Source organism: Schistocerca piceifrons, chromosome 11, assembly GCF_021461385.2.
Source record: "Schistocerca piceifrons isolate TAMUIC-IGC-003096 chromosome 11, iqSchPice1.1, whole genome shotgun sequence".
NCBI lineage: Eukaryota > Metazoa > Arthropoda > Insecta > Orthoptera > Acrididae > Schistocerca > Schistocerca piceifrons.
Window position 1 is genome coordinate 34,312,406 of NC_060148.1, and position 18,415 is coordinate 34,330,820.

The window sequence follows — 18,415 nt, forward strand, 5'->3', positions numbered from 1 at the left end:
AAATTTCTGTAGGAAGTGTTGGCCCCTATCTGAGCAGCTGTGACTTCGTACGAATCTATGGTTACACTAACACTCGATCATACAAAATTAACTCGGCGACAAGTATCAATCGAATTTCCAGAAAGTTCTCCAGATAGTGTTGTCGTATTTATAGCTGCCATATGTGTCATTGTGTCAAAGCAGTTTATTATTTTGTAGTGCTTTATTTTTGTGCTAGAGGTTTATAATTTTACTAAAAGAAGAGATGTATTTGGTTTATAAGGACGTCATTCGTAGACAGTCATTATTCTGTTCAGACACTGAGTCCATTGTTATTCTGAAAGTGTTGTGCTTTTATTACAATTTCAAAAGGAATTTCTTTTTCACCATGAGGTGGTATTAAGCTACAAAGCAACTTTGTTTATCCAATATAACAGTTTTTGGAGGAGGTCATTCATTATTATTCTGTTATTATTCACACCATTGATCTTGGCAAAGACGATGCATGTCTTCAGTAAATGTAGCCTATGTAGCGCAGGCCTAAAAAAAAGTATCATGCAACTGCATAGTAAAGTGCATACTCTTTCTCACATAACATTCAACATTGATGCATATAGCCTTAAAGGGCATAATTAACTGAAACAAGTAGATTCATGCATAAGATGGTAGAGATATTGTTCGATGTGTTGTTACACAGGTTACTATAAGTTCGTTTATCTATTGTCATTTTTATTTGAATGTATAAACTGTTTATGCAGTGATGTATTCAATGTTATACATTTGAAGGTTATAAGGATTATTATTTAAGCATTCTAAAACGGTGTTTAACGAGTATTTGTAGCTATAAAACAATGATAGGTGCTGGAAGCAAATCCCAGTAAATCGTTAACAATTCTATTAGGTTCTGGGTTCAAATTGGCATCCAATGCAAAACTTTATGGAATGTCATTTCAAGATTTCTACCTGTTGTATGGTGTTGTGATCAACTGCTGTAGGGAGCTCAGGCGTGCATCTGAATGTCATTAACTCAACAGCAATTCATTTGTATTAACTGGACCGCTATTGCAGCATTCGGCACCTGTCGTCTGCCAGTTGCCAGTGTGTGCACGGCCCCTCAGCAGGGCTGGCTGTAGTGAGCCACCCCCACATCCTCACATGGATACGCCAGCCAGCTCACACTCTGCTCTCTCTGTATGTGCAGCACACCAGCCGTCACCGCCACTACCGCCACTGCCACCACCACCACTGACGCCACCACCACCACCGCCACCACCACCACTGCCAACGCACCCCGCCAGACACCTGCTGCAGCTGCACTTCCCACATCTCCTCCACCTGGAGAAGCCACTGTCTCTCGCATGCGGTGAGTTCCCTCACTACACACACATGCACGCACACATTAGCGCTACATTGTACAGAAGGTAGAAAAACAGAGAAAGGAAATGTAAAGGATCAGTCTACATTCAGTGAGGGTCAGCAAAATGAAATGGAAAGAAAATCATAACATATGGTCAGATGAATAATGGGGCAGTATCCACAGAATGAGTAAGTTGTATTATGAGAGAAAGGTCAATTAAAAATGGTTTGGTAGGGAAAGCAGTGATCTATTGTGAACATTTCAGTGATATATTCCCATCAGAACCAGTAAACCAATCCAACAACAACTCTGGCATGTAAGGCGACTTCACACACCGAAAATCCAGTCACAGATAGGGATTATGAGAGCACATGATGCGTAACACTATATTTAAAGAGACATAAACTTCTAAAAATCATGGTGTATTGGAATGCAGTAGCAGGGGATGAGTAAAGACAGATTTATTTATGAGACAATTTAGGGTCGTTGGTAGAAACAAAAGAGAAGAAAGGATCCTAGACCCCTGGATTAAACTTGTGCAAGTAACAAGAATTACTCTGTTCAAGAGTCAAAACAAAAGCAGTAGTTGGCAGAGGTGGTCTCTTAAGCCTAAGCTCCTCAGGGTTTAGACCAACATGATTGTACCACTTTATTTTGCTATAGCAGGTAGTCGAAGTAACAACAGACATGCAAAGCAGAAACTCTGCCAACTGTAGATCACATTTCTGTCTGTCAACACACTTAGAGTGCTGAGATCCCATCATTTATTTCTGGGAAGAGGGGGTGCCGGGTCGGACTCTTCACCACAGAGCAGCATTTGCATCCAAAGTCTCCAGTTATTTGTTGGATGTAGTACAATCTTTGTCTTTGTCTACAGTTTTTACTCTCTGCTGCTTCCACCACTACCATGGCAATTATTCCCTGATGTCTTCAGATATATCCCACTTTCCACAGTTCCTTTCTTATCAATTCACCTAATTCTCAACATCCTTTTATTGTATCCCAATTTGAATGCTCCAAGGCACTTCTCTTCCTGTATCTCCCATAATCCATTATTCATTTTCATACAATACTGTGCTCCAAATGTACATTTTCAGATATTCCATCACAAAATTGAGGCCTATCTTCGGCAGCAGTAGCGTTGTTTTGCCTGGAATGATCTGTTTTCCTCTGTTACATTACTTCATATAACAATCTCGCTGTGTCCCTCATTGTAAATTGGCTTCCCAGGTAGCAGAATCACTCAAATTAATTTACTTTGTGGTCCCTAATTTTGACGTTAAGTTTGACACTGATGTTATTTCTGTTACTCCCCAATATTTCAGTCTTTCTTTAGTTTAAATCATAATTCTGTCCTCATCCAACTGTTTATTGCGTTAACCACTTGGGTACTTCTTTCTCACTTTCAGTGAACATGGTAATAACACCAGTGAATGTTATCAATGAAATGCCTTCACCCTCAATTTTAATTAAATTTCTGGAAGTTTATTAAATTACGCGAACGATTCCTTGAAGTTCAAACTGAACCCTTGGCGATACTAATTGGGTCCCTGTTTTGCACCTTTTTAATGACAGTATTCCTTGCTTCAGCTTTTGCTGTTCCATGTTGATTATTGTACATATAGTAATTTATATAATCTGCTTGTATTCTATATCTCACTCGTATTTTTTGAGATTTCACACATGTCGCATTACTTTACTTTGTCAATCTTTTTAAAGGTGGCCTAATGCAATGAAGGCTGCGTGACTTTCTTTAAACTTTGCTTCCCTTTTGAAGTGTAAGATTAGATCTATCTCTCTGGTGCTTTTACCTTTGTTACATCCAAACTTACTTTCTTGTACATATTAATCGTGTCAGCAATTAGGATTCATAAGCTATTTAGCTGATTGTGCGAAATCGTTCGCATTTAGTGGTCCTTACACGCATGTGGAGTGTGTAGATGATATTTTTCTGTAAATTTGTTGCTATGTCTATAGTCCCATAGATTCTACAGATGAATTTGAATAGTTGAAACTTCCTGGCAGATTAAAACTGCGTGCCCGACCGAGACTCGAACTCGGCACCTTTGCCTTTCGCGTGCAAGTGCTCTACCATCTGAGCTTCCGAAGCACGACTCACGCCCGGTGCTCACAGCTTCACTTCTGCCATTCTGGAATTTGAATAGTCGTTTCATTGCAGCCTCCTGCAAGCATCATATAAACTGCAAGGGAATGTTATTTAACCATTCGCTTTCTCTTTGCACAAATCGTCCAGAGCTTTGTTAAACTCTGTGTCTAATGACCAGTCTGCTATGTTTTCCAGCTCGACTTTCAGTTTCCCTTCCATCATATCATTCAATAGTCCCTCCCTCATGGAGGTGCTCATTGTACTTTTGTCAGCCATCCCTTTCTCTCCCCCCTCCCCCTCCCTCTCTCTCTCTTTCTTTCCTCCCCCCCGCCCCCCTGCACTTAGCAGCGGAATTCTTTTCTAACTCTTACGCCCAACCCTGCAGATGTCAGACATTCAGATCAGTACCAAAAGTTGCAGGTCGATAGCTTATCAACAAAAACTGCGGTTTAGTTCATGCTGTCTGCTGTTGTCCAGCAGAGAGTACATAAACGTTAATTAAAAGTAACACCAGGACTACAGAACACTTCACAAGCCTAACTGTGAGTATGTAACGTATGTTGCTTTCATGTGGAAGTTGATAGAGTCTAAGATTCCTGTATCAAAGATCATGGGTTCACAACCCAACGACCCTAAATTTTTACCGTATTATGTGTGAAAGTGCTATATGGGACGACGCGCTTTTTTTTGGGGTCATCAGTCTTCTAACTGGTTTGATGCGGCCCATCACTAATTCCTCTCTTGTGCCAGCAACCTCTTCAGGACAGAGTAGCACTTGCAATCTATGTCCTCAATTATTCGCTCTATGTATCCCAATCTCTGTCTTTCTCTGGAGTCCTTGGCCTCTGTAACTCCCTCTGCTACCATGGAAGTCATTCGTCGATTCCTTAGCAGATGTGCTATCATTCTGCCCCTTCACGTTGTCAGTGTTTTCCATATATTCCTTTCCTCTCCGATTCTACACAGAATGACTTCATTCCTTACCTCGTTAATCCACATGATTTTCAACATTCGCCAGTAGCACCACAGCTCAAATGCTTAGATTCTCTATTCCAGTTTTCCCACAGTCCATGTTTCACTACCATACAATCCTGTACTCCATATGTACATTCTTAGAAATTTCTTCTGCAAATTAAGGCCTATGTTTTATATCAGTAGAATTCTCTTGGTCAGGGCTAGTCTGCTTTTGATGTCCTCCTTCGTCCATCCGTCTTTGGTTACTTTGCTGCCCAGGTAGCAGAATTCTTTAACTTCACCTGCTTCATGACCATCAATCCTGATGCTAATTCAGTTTCACTCAGGATAGGAATGTCAGCAGCATATCATATCCTTGATATCCTTTCATCTTGAATTTTAATTCCACTCCTGATCCTTTCCTTTATTTCATTCCTTCTTCTTTCTACAGATTGAACAGTAGGGTGGAAGACTACATCCGCACCTTACACTCTTTTTAATCCAAGCACTTTGTTCTTGGTCGTTCACTCTTATTATTCCTTCTTGGCTCTTGTACATATTGTATACCACACATCTCTAGCTATAGCTTAGCCCTATTTTTCTCAGAATTTCGAACACCTTGCATCACTTTACATTGTCGAACACTTTGTCCAGGTCATCAAATCCTATGAACGTGTCTTGATTTTTCTTTAGTCTTGCTTCCATTATCAACCACAATGTCAAAATTGTCTCTCTAGTGCCTCTACCTTTTCTAAAGCCAAACTAATTGTCGTCTAGCACATCCTCAATTTTCTTTTCCATTCTTCTGTATACTATTCTTGTCAGGAACTTGGATGCATGAGCTGCTGAGCTGATTGTGCGGTAATTCTCGCACTTGTCAGCTCTAACAGTCTTTGTATTGGGTTGATGGTATTTTTCCGAAGTCCTAAGACACATACATTCTATGCACCGACGTGAATAGTCGTTTTGTTGCCATTTCTCCCAATGATTTTAGAAATTATGATGGAATTTTACCTATATGATCTGCCTTATTGGATCTTAAGCCTTCCAAAGCTCTCTTATATTCTGATTCTAATACTGGACGTGCTCATGACATGTAAAATTGCTATTTGGAGTTCACAGCAATGTTCTCTTGGTAGTCCGCTTTCGGTTCGTTTCACTGAAAGCAGTAAAGCTGTAGAGTGCTTTAGTTGTTTCACAGAATATACAATCAGAACCGAAAAATAAAGAAACAGTTGCATCACACACGTGAAAATAACAGCAATAACAATAATCAATAATAGACAACATAAGAAGATCAATGATAAGTACATGGTGTTCAACTAACGGAGCAAAAGAAGCAGACTCAAAAGAACATTGCTACAAACTCCGGAAAGTCTTTGTACACGTCAGGAAAATGTTGTCCCATGTAACAGCTTCGCGCCAACACGGTTGTCACTAGTGGTATTTGAACGTTATACCTTCTCATCCACGCGAGATCTAGGATGCAGTTACTCACCGATACGCTCTTCCCGTGCTCAGTAGCTCTCGTGATACTTTTAACTACCGTTTACACGTGCCCTGTTTCGGTTCATACTCCATCGACATAACGGCTTTTGGCACCGATCTGAGAGTCTGACATCTGGAAGGGTGGGTGTTAGTGTTGTCATCCTTGCATTTAATTTCACTGAGGTATCTTTAGGCTTTTCTATGTGCTGATTGCGTGCATCCTACGATCACTTTTTGTTTATTTACCTGAAACTTATTGCAGTCATTCTACTTCATCGTCCCTCGAACTTAGAATTACATTCTTTAGCGACCTGTAATACTTTATTCCTGGCTTTCCCTGGCTATTTTAGTACTTCTGTCTTTCATCAATCATTTTATGTATTTTTTCGTTTGCTCAGATTTCTTCAGAGTTGCCTTCCTTGCTCCAACATTTCTCTGTTCAATTTTCGTGTTTCGCGTTGTCAGAGACATCAGCTGCTGTTCACCTGAAATTCCAGCTGAGACATTCATTATCGCGTCATCTGCAGTGTCACAGAAGTTGAAGAACCCATTCCTTTCGTCAGCTCTTCAGTATCCCATTTATCTACACACTGATTGCTCCTAACAGTTCTTTTCAGTTTGTTCACCACCATAACTAACTGACCCTAGGTCTGCTCGTGCGTACCTCTTGCAGTTCATCGGATTCTCTATCTGGGAATGATATAATACGGCTGGAACCTTCCAATTCTTCCAGGTCTGTCTTATACACCAAATATACACCACCACCTTCCTCCTTAACCTTCTTGATAGCCAGAGACGCTGAGGCGCTGAAGCAGTCATACAAATATCACAGAACAGAGAGTGTAGACTTGCAGTAATCCCGCCACACAGAACAGGGGGTCTCTCACACAGGGAGCGGTGTGGACAGAACCAGCTTCGAACTGATGAGCAAGTCCACCAGAGGACTGTTCAGTAATGACTGCACATGGTAAGCCAAATGTCTTGAAATTTTTTCTGGAGCTGCTGTCCTACAGGTCATACATATTTCAAAAGTGGTTGTTAAATAAGGAAATTTAGAAATAGCTCAAAGTGTTAATCACGATATTTTTCAAAGTTTGGAAGGGCCACTTGTCCTTAACATTTGACTGTCTGTTACCATTATAACAGCTATAAAGACAGACAGGCGTACAAATGCCTCTACCTGAAGCACATACTTTGGTCTGTACTGGTCTCAGATGCCACACTTCAGGGATTGGTACCCAACCAGTCCTAGGACGTTTATTATGTATAGTAAAACGACAATATCTAAAAGGGTGCACATGAATTGCGAGGTAGTCAAGTTATGTGGGTCACGTACAAGGAGGCACAGTCCAGTTCAGATCATTCGGATCTTTGAGAACGATAGTACCAGAGCTGGCCTGTACAGTGGGTCTGTAATTAAGTTTCGTGTAAGTGTCAGGCGCTGTATGTACATTTTCTTCATGCTTGATTTTGAACTTCCTGTTGTGTGGTACGGTGAGCAACTGCTGTGGGGAACTCAGGTGGTGCAAATGAATGTGATTACCGCACTGGTAATTCATTTGTACACTCCTGGAAATTGAAATAAGAACACCGTGAATTCATTGTCCCAGGAAGGGGAAACTTTATTGACACATTCCTGGGGTCAGATACATCACATGATCACACTGACAGAACCACAGGCACATAGACACAGGCAACAGAGCATGCACAATGTCGGCACTAGTACAGTGTATATCCACCTCTCGCAGCAATGCAGGCTGCTATTCTCCCATGGAGACGATCGTAGAGATGCTGGATGTAGTCCTGTGGAACGGCTTGCCATGCCATTTCCACCTGGCGCCTCAGTTGGACCAGCGTTCGTGCTGGACGTGCAGACCGCGTGAGACGACGCTTCATCCAGTCCCAAACATGCTCAATGGGGGACAGATCCGGAGATCTTGCTGGCCAGGGTAGTTGACTTACACCTTCTAGAGCACGTTGGGTGGCACGGGATACATGCGGACGTGCATTGTCCTGTTGGAACAGCAAGTTCCCTTGCCGGTCTAGGAATGGTAGAACGATGGGTTCGATGACGGTTTGGATGTACCGTGCACTATTCAGTGTCCCCTCGACGATCACCAGTGGTGTACGGCCAGTGTAGGAGATCGCTCCCCACACCATGATGCCGGGTGTTGGCCCTGTGTGCCTCGGTCGTATGCAGTCCTGATTGTGGCGCTCACCTGCACGGCGCCAAACACGCATACGACCATCATTGGCACCAAGGCAGAAGCGACTCTCATCGCTGAAGACGACACGTCTCCATTCGTCCCTCCATTCACGCCTGTCGCGACACCACTGGAGGCGGGCTGCACGATGTTGGGGCGTGAGCGGAAGACGGCCTAACGGTGTGCGGGACCGTAGCCCAGCTTCATGGAGACGGTTGCGAATGGTCCTCGCCGATACCCCAGGAGCAACAGTGTCCCTAATTTGCTGGGAAGTGGCGGTGCGGTCCCCTACGGCACTGCGTAGGATCCTACGGTCTTGGTGTGCATCCGTGCGTCGCTGCGGTCCGGTCCCAGGTCGACGGGCACGTGCACCTTCCGCCGACCACTGGCGACAACATCGATGTACTGTGGAGACCTCACGCCCCACGTGTTGAGCAATTCGGCGGTACGTCCACCCGGCCTCCCGCATGCCCACTATACACCCTCGCTCAAAGTCCGTCAACTGCACATACGGTTCACGTCCACGCTGTCGCGGCATGCTACCAGTGTTAAAGACTGCGATGGAGCTCCGTATGCCACGGCAAACTGGCTGACACTGACGGCGGCGGTGCACAAATGCTGCGCAGCTAGCGCCATTCGACGGCCAACACCGCGGTTCCTGGTGTGTCCGCTGTGCCGTGCGTGTGATCATTGCTTGTAGAGCCCTCTCGTAGTGTCCGGAGCAAGTATGGTGGGTCTGACACACCGGTGTCAATGTGTTCTTATTTCCATTTCCAGGAGTGTATTTGCTGGACCGCTACTCCTGTTGTCGGCGTGTATGAGTGTGTGTGTGCGCTGCAGTGAGCCGTCCCCAGGACCCCACGAGGACACGCCTGCTCACACTGTGCCTCTCTCTCTCTCTCTGTGTGTGCAGCCCACCAGCCGCTGCACAGCTGAGGCCCGCCACCACCTCCACCACCACCACCACAGCCGCCGCCGCCGCCACCACTGCCGGCACAACCCGCCAGACTCCTGCTGCTGCTGCTGCTGCACTGCCCACGACTCCTGCACCTGATGACGCCACTGTCTCTCACTTGCGGTAAGTTCTCACCATACACACACACACACACACACACACACACACACACACACACACACACACGACCATTCTGCGGTAGATAAGATTTAAATACCGAAAAGCAAAGCGTAAATGCAGAGTCTAGAGTTAATGACGGTCATCAAAGCGAACTGGCACTAAAATCAGAACAATACAGTCAGATGAATAATGGGGCTGTATCGACATGATAGGAGGTTGTATCGTGAGAGAGAGAGTCATTAAGAATAGGTTGGTAGGGAAAATAGTGAGTTATTGTCAACAGTTCAGTGATTTATTCTCACGCAGCGAATGTCAGCGATAATTCACGCACATACTCCAACGTCGTACACAGAAGATCTGGTGGCGGGGAGCCATTGTGATTGCACTGAATGTGTGACTCTCTATGTCAAAAGAGGTAAACGTCCAGCACTCTTGGCATATTGGAATGGTCTAGCAGGGGTCAGATAAACACATGTTTGTGAGACCATTTGGGGTGGTTGGCAGCACTGAGACAGGACAAAAAGAAAAACAGTTATTTGCCATAAAATTTCCGCTAATAACAACAAATATGCTCGTCAAGCAGCAAAGAGAAGCAAATGTCGGCAGAGCGTCAGCTCGTCAGGGTGTGGACGACTTTGGTCGACCCGCCGCACTCTGGAGTAACAGCCAGTCCCAGTAACAACACACATGCGAAGCAGAAACTCTGCCTGCTGTTGACCATGTTTCTGTCTGTGTGAACAACAAGTATAGAGCGCTGTGAGCACCCAGAGTCCACACTTACTTGTGCTGTGCACTCCTATCTCTGTCCTGCCCTACAGGTTTTACCCTCTACAGCTACCTCTAGCACCATGGCAGTTGACCTCTGATGACTTCACATGTAACCTATTACGCTGACCCTTGTACATGTCACGGTTTTCCACATATTGTTATCCTCACCTATTCTGGAGGGACGTTTCAGGGTTCCTCTGGTATGAGTTCACCCAATTTCAACATCCTCCAATAGCACCGATTTAGGATGCTTCGATTTCCTTCTCGTTTTTTCCCGTAATCCACGATTCATTTTCATACAGTACTTTGTTACAAACATACATTCAGAGGTTTCTTCCCCAGTTAAGGACTATCTTTTCTACCAGTAGCCTTGTTTTGCGAGGAATGTCCTGTTTTTGTGTGCTAGATAACTTTTTATAACAACCTCGCCTTGTCCCTAAGTGTAAATACGCTTCGCATATAGCAGAATCCCTGCAATTTGTCAGCTTCGTGGTCCTTAATTCTGATGTTATTTCCGCCACTCCCCAATATCTTCCTCTTTCTTCTGTTCATTAATCCTAATTCAGTGATCATTCGACTATTTATAACATTCACCAACTCCAGTGATTCTTTCTCACTTTCAGTGATAGAAATATCGCCAGGAAATTTTACCAATGAAATGCTTTTTACCCTCAGTTTTAATTAAATTCCTGGAAGTTTCTTCAGTTCCACCAACGATTCTTTAGCGTTCAGACTGAATATTTGTGGAGACTACCAGCATCGCTGTCTTCCACCATCTTTAATCAAAGCACCAATCCTTCCTGATTACTGTACATATTCTGTGTTATCTGCTGTTCCCTATGTCTTATACCTATTTTTTTTAAAGTTTCGCACACTTTCACTATTTCACATTGTCAAACGTCATTTAAAGATCTACAAATCCAATAAAGATCTGCATTTTTCTTACACATTCCTTCCACAATCAGGTCGAAGGTCTGAGAGGTCTCTCTCGATCCTTTGCTCCAAATTTAGCGTCCTCGAACAGATCCTCAGTTTTATCTTCGATTCTTCTGCGTGTTATAATTATTCTTGTTAGTAATTTGGATTAATGAGCTGTTTAGCTCACTGCGCGAAAGCAGTCTGTTGTTACGACTCCTGTCTCATGGATCCTACAGACAAAATTGAATTGTCGTTTGATTTTCATCTTCCCAAATGATCATGTAAGTTCCAACGGAATGTTAACTAACCGTTCCACCTTGTTTGTGTGCAAGTTTTCCAGAGCTTTGTGAAATTATGAGTGTAATGGCCAGTCCCCCACGTTTTCCAATTCGACTTCCATCTCTTCTTCTGTTACGTTATCTGTTAGTTCCTCCCACTCACAGAGGTCTTTAACGTACTATGTTCTGCCACCTGCTCTCTCTTGCGCGTTTAACACTGGGATTCCTTTCGAACTCTTTGTGTAGCCATCCTTGCATTTAATTTCACTGAAGGTTGTTCCGACTTTCGCATGTGCTGAATGCGTCCTTCCTATGTTCCTTTCCTTTTCGATTTCTTCTAATTCTTCCTGCAGTCATCCTACTTTTACTTCCCTCAAATTTCCGACTGATCTCATTTCAACACTGTGACCTCAGACTTAGTTCCTGGAGTGGCAGAGAATCGTCCTGACGCATTTACTTGATATTTTCCTGTCGTTACCATTGAACATTCTGAATGGTCGTTAAATAAGGGATGGTATAGATTAGAAGATTTATGTTTCCGAGTGCAGAAAGCTCGTTCCAAGTTGAAACTACAGCCACTTTAACCTTTTACACCGAAAATTATCCAACTTGACCCCCACGGGGTCAAGGAGCGAGCTACATGTGATGGTAGTCCGATAGCTCGGGGGTGAAGCATTAACCCTTCAAAGGGCTGACTGTGTCAGATGTACGCTGAAATCTCGCTGGAAAGAATTTTTTATTTCTTCTGTAGCAAAGTTATCCTCAGACAGACCCACAACCACTTAAGAAGTTCTTAGAAAACGTCTCCACATAAGTTTTTTTCCTAAATTGATTCAGTGCACTGTAGGTCTAAAAGTGAAAAAACTTATGGATTTGAAAACGTAGTTGCTGTTGTTTCGTCTTCTCCAGAGATAATTTCTAGTTTTTTTTTTAAATGCAGAAACAAGTGTAGTCACTCAATTGGGGCACTGAATAACTTGTTAACTTGAGTTCGTTATATGTGTGCACCCACTGCTACTTTTCCACACATACTTTCGTGGTAGTCCTGTGACACAACTTCATTGTGACTGTGGGCTGCGCATTGTCAAAGCCTCCTTTTGTGCAGGAGGGGCACAATATCTCGCCAACTCACGACTATTTATGGGCGTTTGTGCTATGGGAACATTGTTTTACTCTAGAATATTTTTCTTGTAAGGTTAACATGGTAAGTAGCAATACGTTCGTGTTACTACAGCGTACACCTCGTTGTTTTCTTTTCTAGGTTTACTGAACTCTACAGCTAAATGTAAGAAATAGCATTAGGAATGTAGTCTCCCAAATTGTCTAACGTTATCGAACTTGCATAGTATTCATTAGACTGTTTCATTTTCTTAACACATTTTTAATGCTTTTTCTTTGGTCATTGATGAGATTTCCTTGTACTGTGTGTTTTTCTGATTGGAAGCATTCCGTTATTCGCGCCTTATGAAAAATCTTTTGTAATCGGTGTTACACTGTCTTTGGTGATGCCAAGGAACGTATCTGTAACGGAGAGCGCTTTAAGTGAATAGTATTAAAAATAAAGTTATTAAGTTATAATGTAAATAGTGTCTATATCTACATCTACATCCATACTCCGCAAGCCACACGACGGTGTGTGGCGGAGGGTACCTTGAGTACCTCTATTGTATCTCCCTTCTATTCCAGTCTCGTATTGTTCGTGGAAAGAAGGATTGTCGGTATGCCTCTGTGTGGGCTCTAATCTCTCCGATTTTATCCTCACGGTCTCTTCACGGGATATATGTAGGAGGGAGCAATATACAGCTTCACTCCCTCGGTGAAGGTTATGTTCTCGAAACTCCAACAAAAGCCCGTACCGAGCTACTGAGCGTCTCTCTTGCAGAGTCTTCCACTGGAGTTTATCTATCATCTCCGTAACGCTTTCGCGATCACTAAATGATCTTGTAACGAAGCGCGCTGCTCTCCGTTGGATCTTCTCTATCTCTTCTATCAACCTCGTCTGGTACGGATCCCACACTGCTGAGCAGTATTCAAGCAGTGGGCGGACAAGTATACTGTCCCCTACTTCCTTTGTTTTCGGACTGCATTTCCTTAGGATTCGTCCAATGAATCTGAGTCTGGCATCTGCTTTACCGGCGATTAATTTCATATGGTCATTCCATTTTAAATCACTCCTAATGCCTACTCCCAGATAATTTATGGAATTATCTGCTTCCAGTTGCTGACCTGATATACTGTAGCTAAATCGTGGTGTCACCGCCAGACACCACACTTGCTAGGTGGTACTTTAAATCGGCCGCGGTCCATTTAGTACATGTCGGACCCGCGTGTCGCCACTGTGTGATCGCAGACCGAGCGCCACCACAAGGCAGGTCTCGAGATACGGAAGAGCACTCGCCCCAGTTGTACGGACGACTTTGCTAGCGACTATACTGACGAAGCCTCGCTCCTTTGCAGAGAAGATAGTTAGAATAGCCTTCAGCTAAGTCAATGGCTACGACCTAGCAAGGCGCCATTAGTAACATTGCACGTATCTATGGAGTCTCACTTGTATCGTCAATAGCGATGTACCAAGGATGGAGTAAAGTTAAGTATTCCAGAAGCTACGTACTCTTCTTTATAGCATTCATTACGTATCCAGTTACAGACCTATCTCTTGCCTGCGTAAACTAAACGCGTGCCTTTCGGCTACTTCCGTGGCGTGGCTGTCTTGCTACGCCACAACATAAATAATATGGGATCTTTCTTTCTATGTATTCGCAGCACATTACACTTGTCTACATTGAGGTTAAATTGCCATTCCCTGCACCATGCGTCAATTCGTTGTGCTAAAGCTGGTGAATGAGCTGCATCTCTACAGCACAAGTTTTACCCATACCACGTGAAACAGCAGCAAGATTTCTGTCAGCTACGAGTCATTTTCTAACTTGTGGTAATATTTTTAAGATAAAGTTTGACACGTTTACCATCTCAGGCGGAAACGGGGGGGATGAAACCTCACCGACTTTGGGAGAAAGTCAGAAACTATATTCGTGTGTTCCACACACGACATGCGGAAGAAGACACACGCGGCCCTCACGCCGCACTTACCAGACGAAATTACTCCCACTGCTTCGAATCCACCCACAGATGTACGGCACGTCGCCAATGGCTTTTATCATTTTGAACAATTTTGATTCCAACTCAGTTATACTCAAACCAGAGTTGGCCGTCGAATATGGTAAAAGTCAAGAACATGTGCGTGGAATTAATGAGAAGCAAAAGCGGAAACGTCACTGTACAAAAGTAGCCGCACTACGGCTGGAGGGCCATCTGTACAAACATCGGCACCCCTCACCTACCAACGAGTGTGAAAACTACTCGGTAGAGGGCAGTAAACAGGAAAGTAGCAACCAAAGCGAAACTTGAGGCAGTCCACCTGGGTGGTCGGCAGCACGTGAGAGAATTACGACCTGACAGCAGGCGAGGTTCGTACGCCCTCAAGTGAAGGACATCTGGTGAGTTATCGCACAATTGTTAGCCACAATAGCACGAACTCTACTCCCAGTACCTTGCCTTCCAATTTTTTTTAATCGTGGCGACGTGCCGCGTGAATAAAGGAATGCTGTAAACTGGCTAAGAGGACAGACAACGCACCACCTGCCAGCAGAGGGAAGCGAGACGGGCGGGCGCTGGTTGGGTCGCCGCACGCACGCCGGGCACAAGCGGGCCACGGGGCGGCGCGTGCGTCGCTGAGGCGGGAAACTGCGAGAGGAACTTCGCAACATGTTTCAGTACATACAGTTACGTGGTACAGTGTGCAAACTGAATAGAAAAAGGCGTAACGCAAGAACAACATAATGTATCGTCCTTAAGCTCTTTTGTGTTAAACGGTGTTTCTTACTGACTTATTTATTTTTAAGGAAACAGAAATCTAATTTAAAATACATAGGTCAGAAGCACTCTATTTTGTGTTGAAGGAATCTCGGAGGAAAAGCTGGTCCTCACGACAGAACACGTGGTACTTTTTAGTACACTTTATTTCACTTCGTTCCGTATGTCGAAACTCCTTTTAACCAGAAGCGACTGCACTGATTTCTGCTGTTCTGCGTTAGATTCATCGTCACCCGCTGTATCAGGAATGGTTAAAAAATTAAATGAAAGAAAAGGGGTTAAGGGCGCGAGTTTCTAGTCTGCATGTACTGGATTCGAATACCGCAACTCGCATGAATTTTAATTCGTGGTAACAGTTGCTAGTTAAGAAAAAGTTGAAATGATTCTTGCTACGAATGCTGAAGGTCTGGGTTCGTTTCTCGTATCCGGCAATCATTTTTACCAAGCATAAGCAGCATCTCTCCCACCTCTGGTAGCCTGGAGGAGAGTCGCTACAGGTTGGGCCCTGACAGAGGCGGAAGTCACGCTGGGTCGAAACACTGTCACCAGTCACCTTTCTTAAGCGATATTTTTTTAAATCATTGAGCCAATTGCTGTACAAGTCCGCAGCGCACTTGACTCTTACGTGAAAAATATTGAGGATGGACTGGAATTCGAACTCAGATCTCCCTTGTCGTCACGTTTGATCACTTTCAGATGATGCATTTCCACTGCTTCATTGTCTCCACTTGTCTGCAAAGTCATAAAGACATTCACAAGAGACACATCCCTGGGTTCGAATCCTGGCATGTCACTTTAAGTTGCAACATGAGCACAGGAAAATACATGTGAGATATTATTATGATTTTTCGATTCTCTGGGATTTGTTAACAATAATGGTGGTACTGGTTTCGAGTCCCAAGTCAGACGGGCAGCTTTTCGTCCTGTCGTGTCAGTTTCAAACATGCCACCCCTAGCTACTGGTGAAAGAGAAAAGTACAGTCGAGGTATCTTTGTATGTAGTCAACAAGGATCTGTCTAGGGTTCCATTCCTAGTCGGCAGAAAATTTTCATCATTGTATTTAAAATTATGACATGTCCACATTTCGCTGCTCAACGTCTACGCATGATAGAAGTCAGTGTGGATAGGTGTTGGTTTCGAATGCCCATAACACAAAACACTTTCGTCTCCTGGTTTCAGTTTGTCATCTCATTGCTGGTTAAAAATGACGGTTTCTGACGTTTCATTGTGCTTAGTTAAACATCCGATCAAGTGCTGCGTTCGAATCTCCGGGAAACATGAAACTTTATGGCAGATCATTTCGAGTTTCAAGTTGCACACTCTTTGTTACTTGTGACTGTAACCGTACTTGAGATATTCCTTCTTTACTTGTTAGATTGCATTCCCCGATGGTAACGCAGTAAGAAAACTTTCGTCGTGTCATTTAAAGGAGGATGCTGCTTTCTGAGGTTTCATTTATCACAATAAATTTGAATATGCAAGCGTAGTGGCTGTGTAATGTACAATAACACGTTTTCTGGTATTTGCATCATCGAAGTGTCAGTTTGCATGTAAACCGATAATCACAGAGAGCAGTTTTCTCTTGTGGGCTCATGTAGTGAACATTTTGTAGAGGCAAAGACTGCATAGAACAACAACAACAAAGAATGAAAGAAAATTTCCGTTAACACAATTAATTAATGAAGTCCCCAGCAACTATAAAACTTACGAAGCCAACAAAGCACAAGTGTAGCTGTTCTGTGTGTGGAAGTGTGATTCAACGTACACATCTGGCACAGTTCTTCTTCAATAAGACAAGAAATTTTAAATGTCATTTATACTGAAGTAATTAAAGAAAATAGAAATACTATAATTACGCAAGAAAACCAGAATTACACTCTAATACAAGAAGACAAGCCAGATGCTTTGTTGACTGAACCTGTAATGACGCATTATTCAAGACATTGAAATAATGAGAAAAAAAAAGCGAGTTTTGTTACCTTCATATACATTGATGAAAAGCACTCTAATCATTACAATATCTCCATTAGAACAACATCTGCTGTTTAGCCCATCAAACAACTGCATAAAACATGGAACAAGCACTCCCTACTAAAACATCTCAACACCGACTCGCTACTACCACATCTCAACAAGCACACTCCACCACGACATCTCGACAAGAACTCTTTACTACGACATCTCAGCAAGCACTGACAACTGCCACATCTCGACAAGAACTGCCAGTGGAGGCGGCGGAATAAAACTCTTTGGTGCAATCTCTGGCGCTGTGGCTCAGTGTAGCCACCTTTCAACTTGCAGGAATGAGTGTGACAAAATGTGGTAATGAAATTCTTTCACAGGTTGTATAATGCTATTTGTAACGGACGATGAATGAAGATTTTCTTATGAGGGGGATAGAACAGATTTGCTGTAATTTAATACATACACACAATTGCGCACTGTTTTGTACTGTGGGAGGGGGAATACGGTACGTTTGTTTCAGGACAGATTTGTATTCGCAACAGTTGTTTCCTCGTGTGGCTGTTTTCCCCATTCTGTGTGTTGTGTGTTTGCAGCAGAGAGTGGCAGTTTGTGTGTTTTGTGCAGGAGCCTCTCTGCAGAGGAGAGGGGCAGGAGGCTGCTCCAGGTGGCTGCAGAGGGGGCAGTGGGGGAGCTGAGGGCGCTGATCGCCGCAGGGGCCGACGTGGGGGCGAGGGGCGGGAGGGGGTGGACCGCCCTGCACTGGGCAGCAGACAGGGGAGACGTCGAGGCGGCGAGGCTGCTGGTGGGGGCGGGGGCGGCGGTGGACGCCAGGGACAGTTGGGGGTGGACGCCGCTGCATTACGCGGCAGTCAATGGCCGCGCAGAAGTGGCGGCTGCGCTGCTCGTCGCGGGGGCCGACAGGGGGGCCACAACTGGTGATGGTGGGCAGACAGCGCTGGACATCGCCAGGGAGTACAACCAGAGGCGGCTGGTGGAGATGCTGTCATGAGGCAGGCAGTCCAGCGAACTCTGTCCAAAAAAACAGGAACTGAAAGAGTTTGTACCAGAGCAATATTCGTAATTTTTTAAATAAAGATCCAAAAAACTCAATCCTATTGTGACTCACTAATTTCAGCCCTCCTCGAGTAGCATACAGCACACAAATACTCTAAGCAATGCTGTAGCAAAACTGAGACAACGCCAGATAACAGCAAAATAATTCAGGTAACAACGGACAATCCTTCTCTCAAGAAAAATGTCCCGAGTAAAACTTCCAGACTAAACTTGGCAAAAGTCAACAGTTCACTGTGAACAAACACAACTGCTCTATAATATCTGATCGCTGAAAAGTATTTCATACCAGTCAGCAAGGTGCTGCATCAGACTATTCTAATTTGCAACATACCGAGATTAATGCTGTATCAGTTGTATCACCAGAACTTTCGCTC

At 43.9% G+C, this 18,415-nt stretch overlaps 1 protein-coding gene across 1 annotated transcript; it reads left to right on the plus strand.

The window, feature by feature from the left end:
• The first annotated feature begins 9,732 nt into the window (after nt 1–9,732).
• LOC124719629 (ankyrin repeat domain-containing protein 65-like) lies at nt 9,733–17,976 on the plus strand. Its single transcript, XM_047244845.1, has 2 exons — nt 9,733–9,839; nt 17,592–17,976. The coding sequence occupies exons 1-2, from the start codon at nt 9,733–9,735 to the stop codon at nt 17,974–17,976; spliced, it is 492 nt and encodes a 163-aa protein (XP_047100801.1).
• Nucleotides 17,977–18,415: the final 439 nt, after the last annotated feature.

Bases quoted from the DNA above. Each gene is read 5' to 3' on its own strand.
- LOC124719629 (XM_047244845.1), top strand. From the start codon at position 9,733: ATGCTCGTCAAGCAGCAAAGAGAAGCAAATGTCGGCAGAGCGTCAGCT. The intron at 9,840-17,591 runs GTAACAACACAC...TGTTTTGTGCAG, and splicing joins TGGAGTAACAGCCAGTCCCA to GAGCCTCTCTGCAGAGGAGA.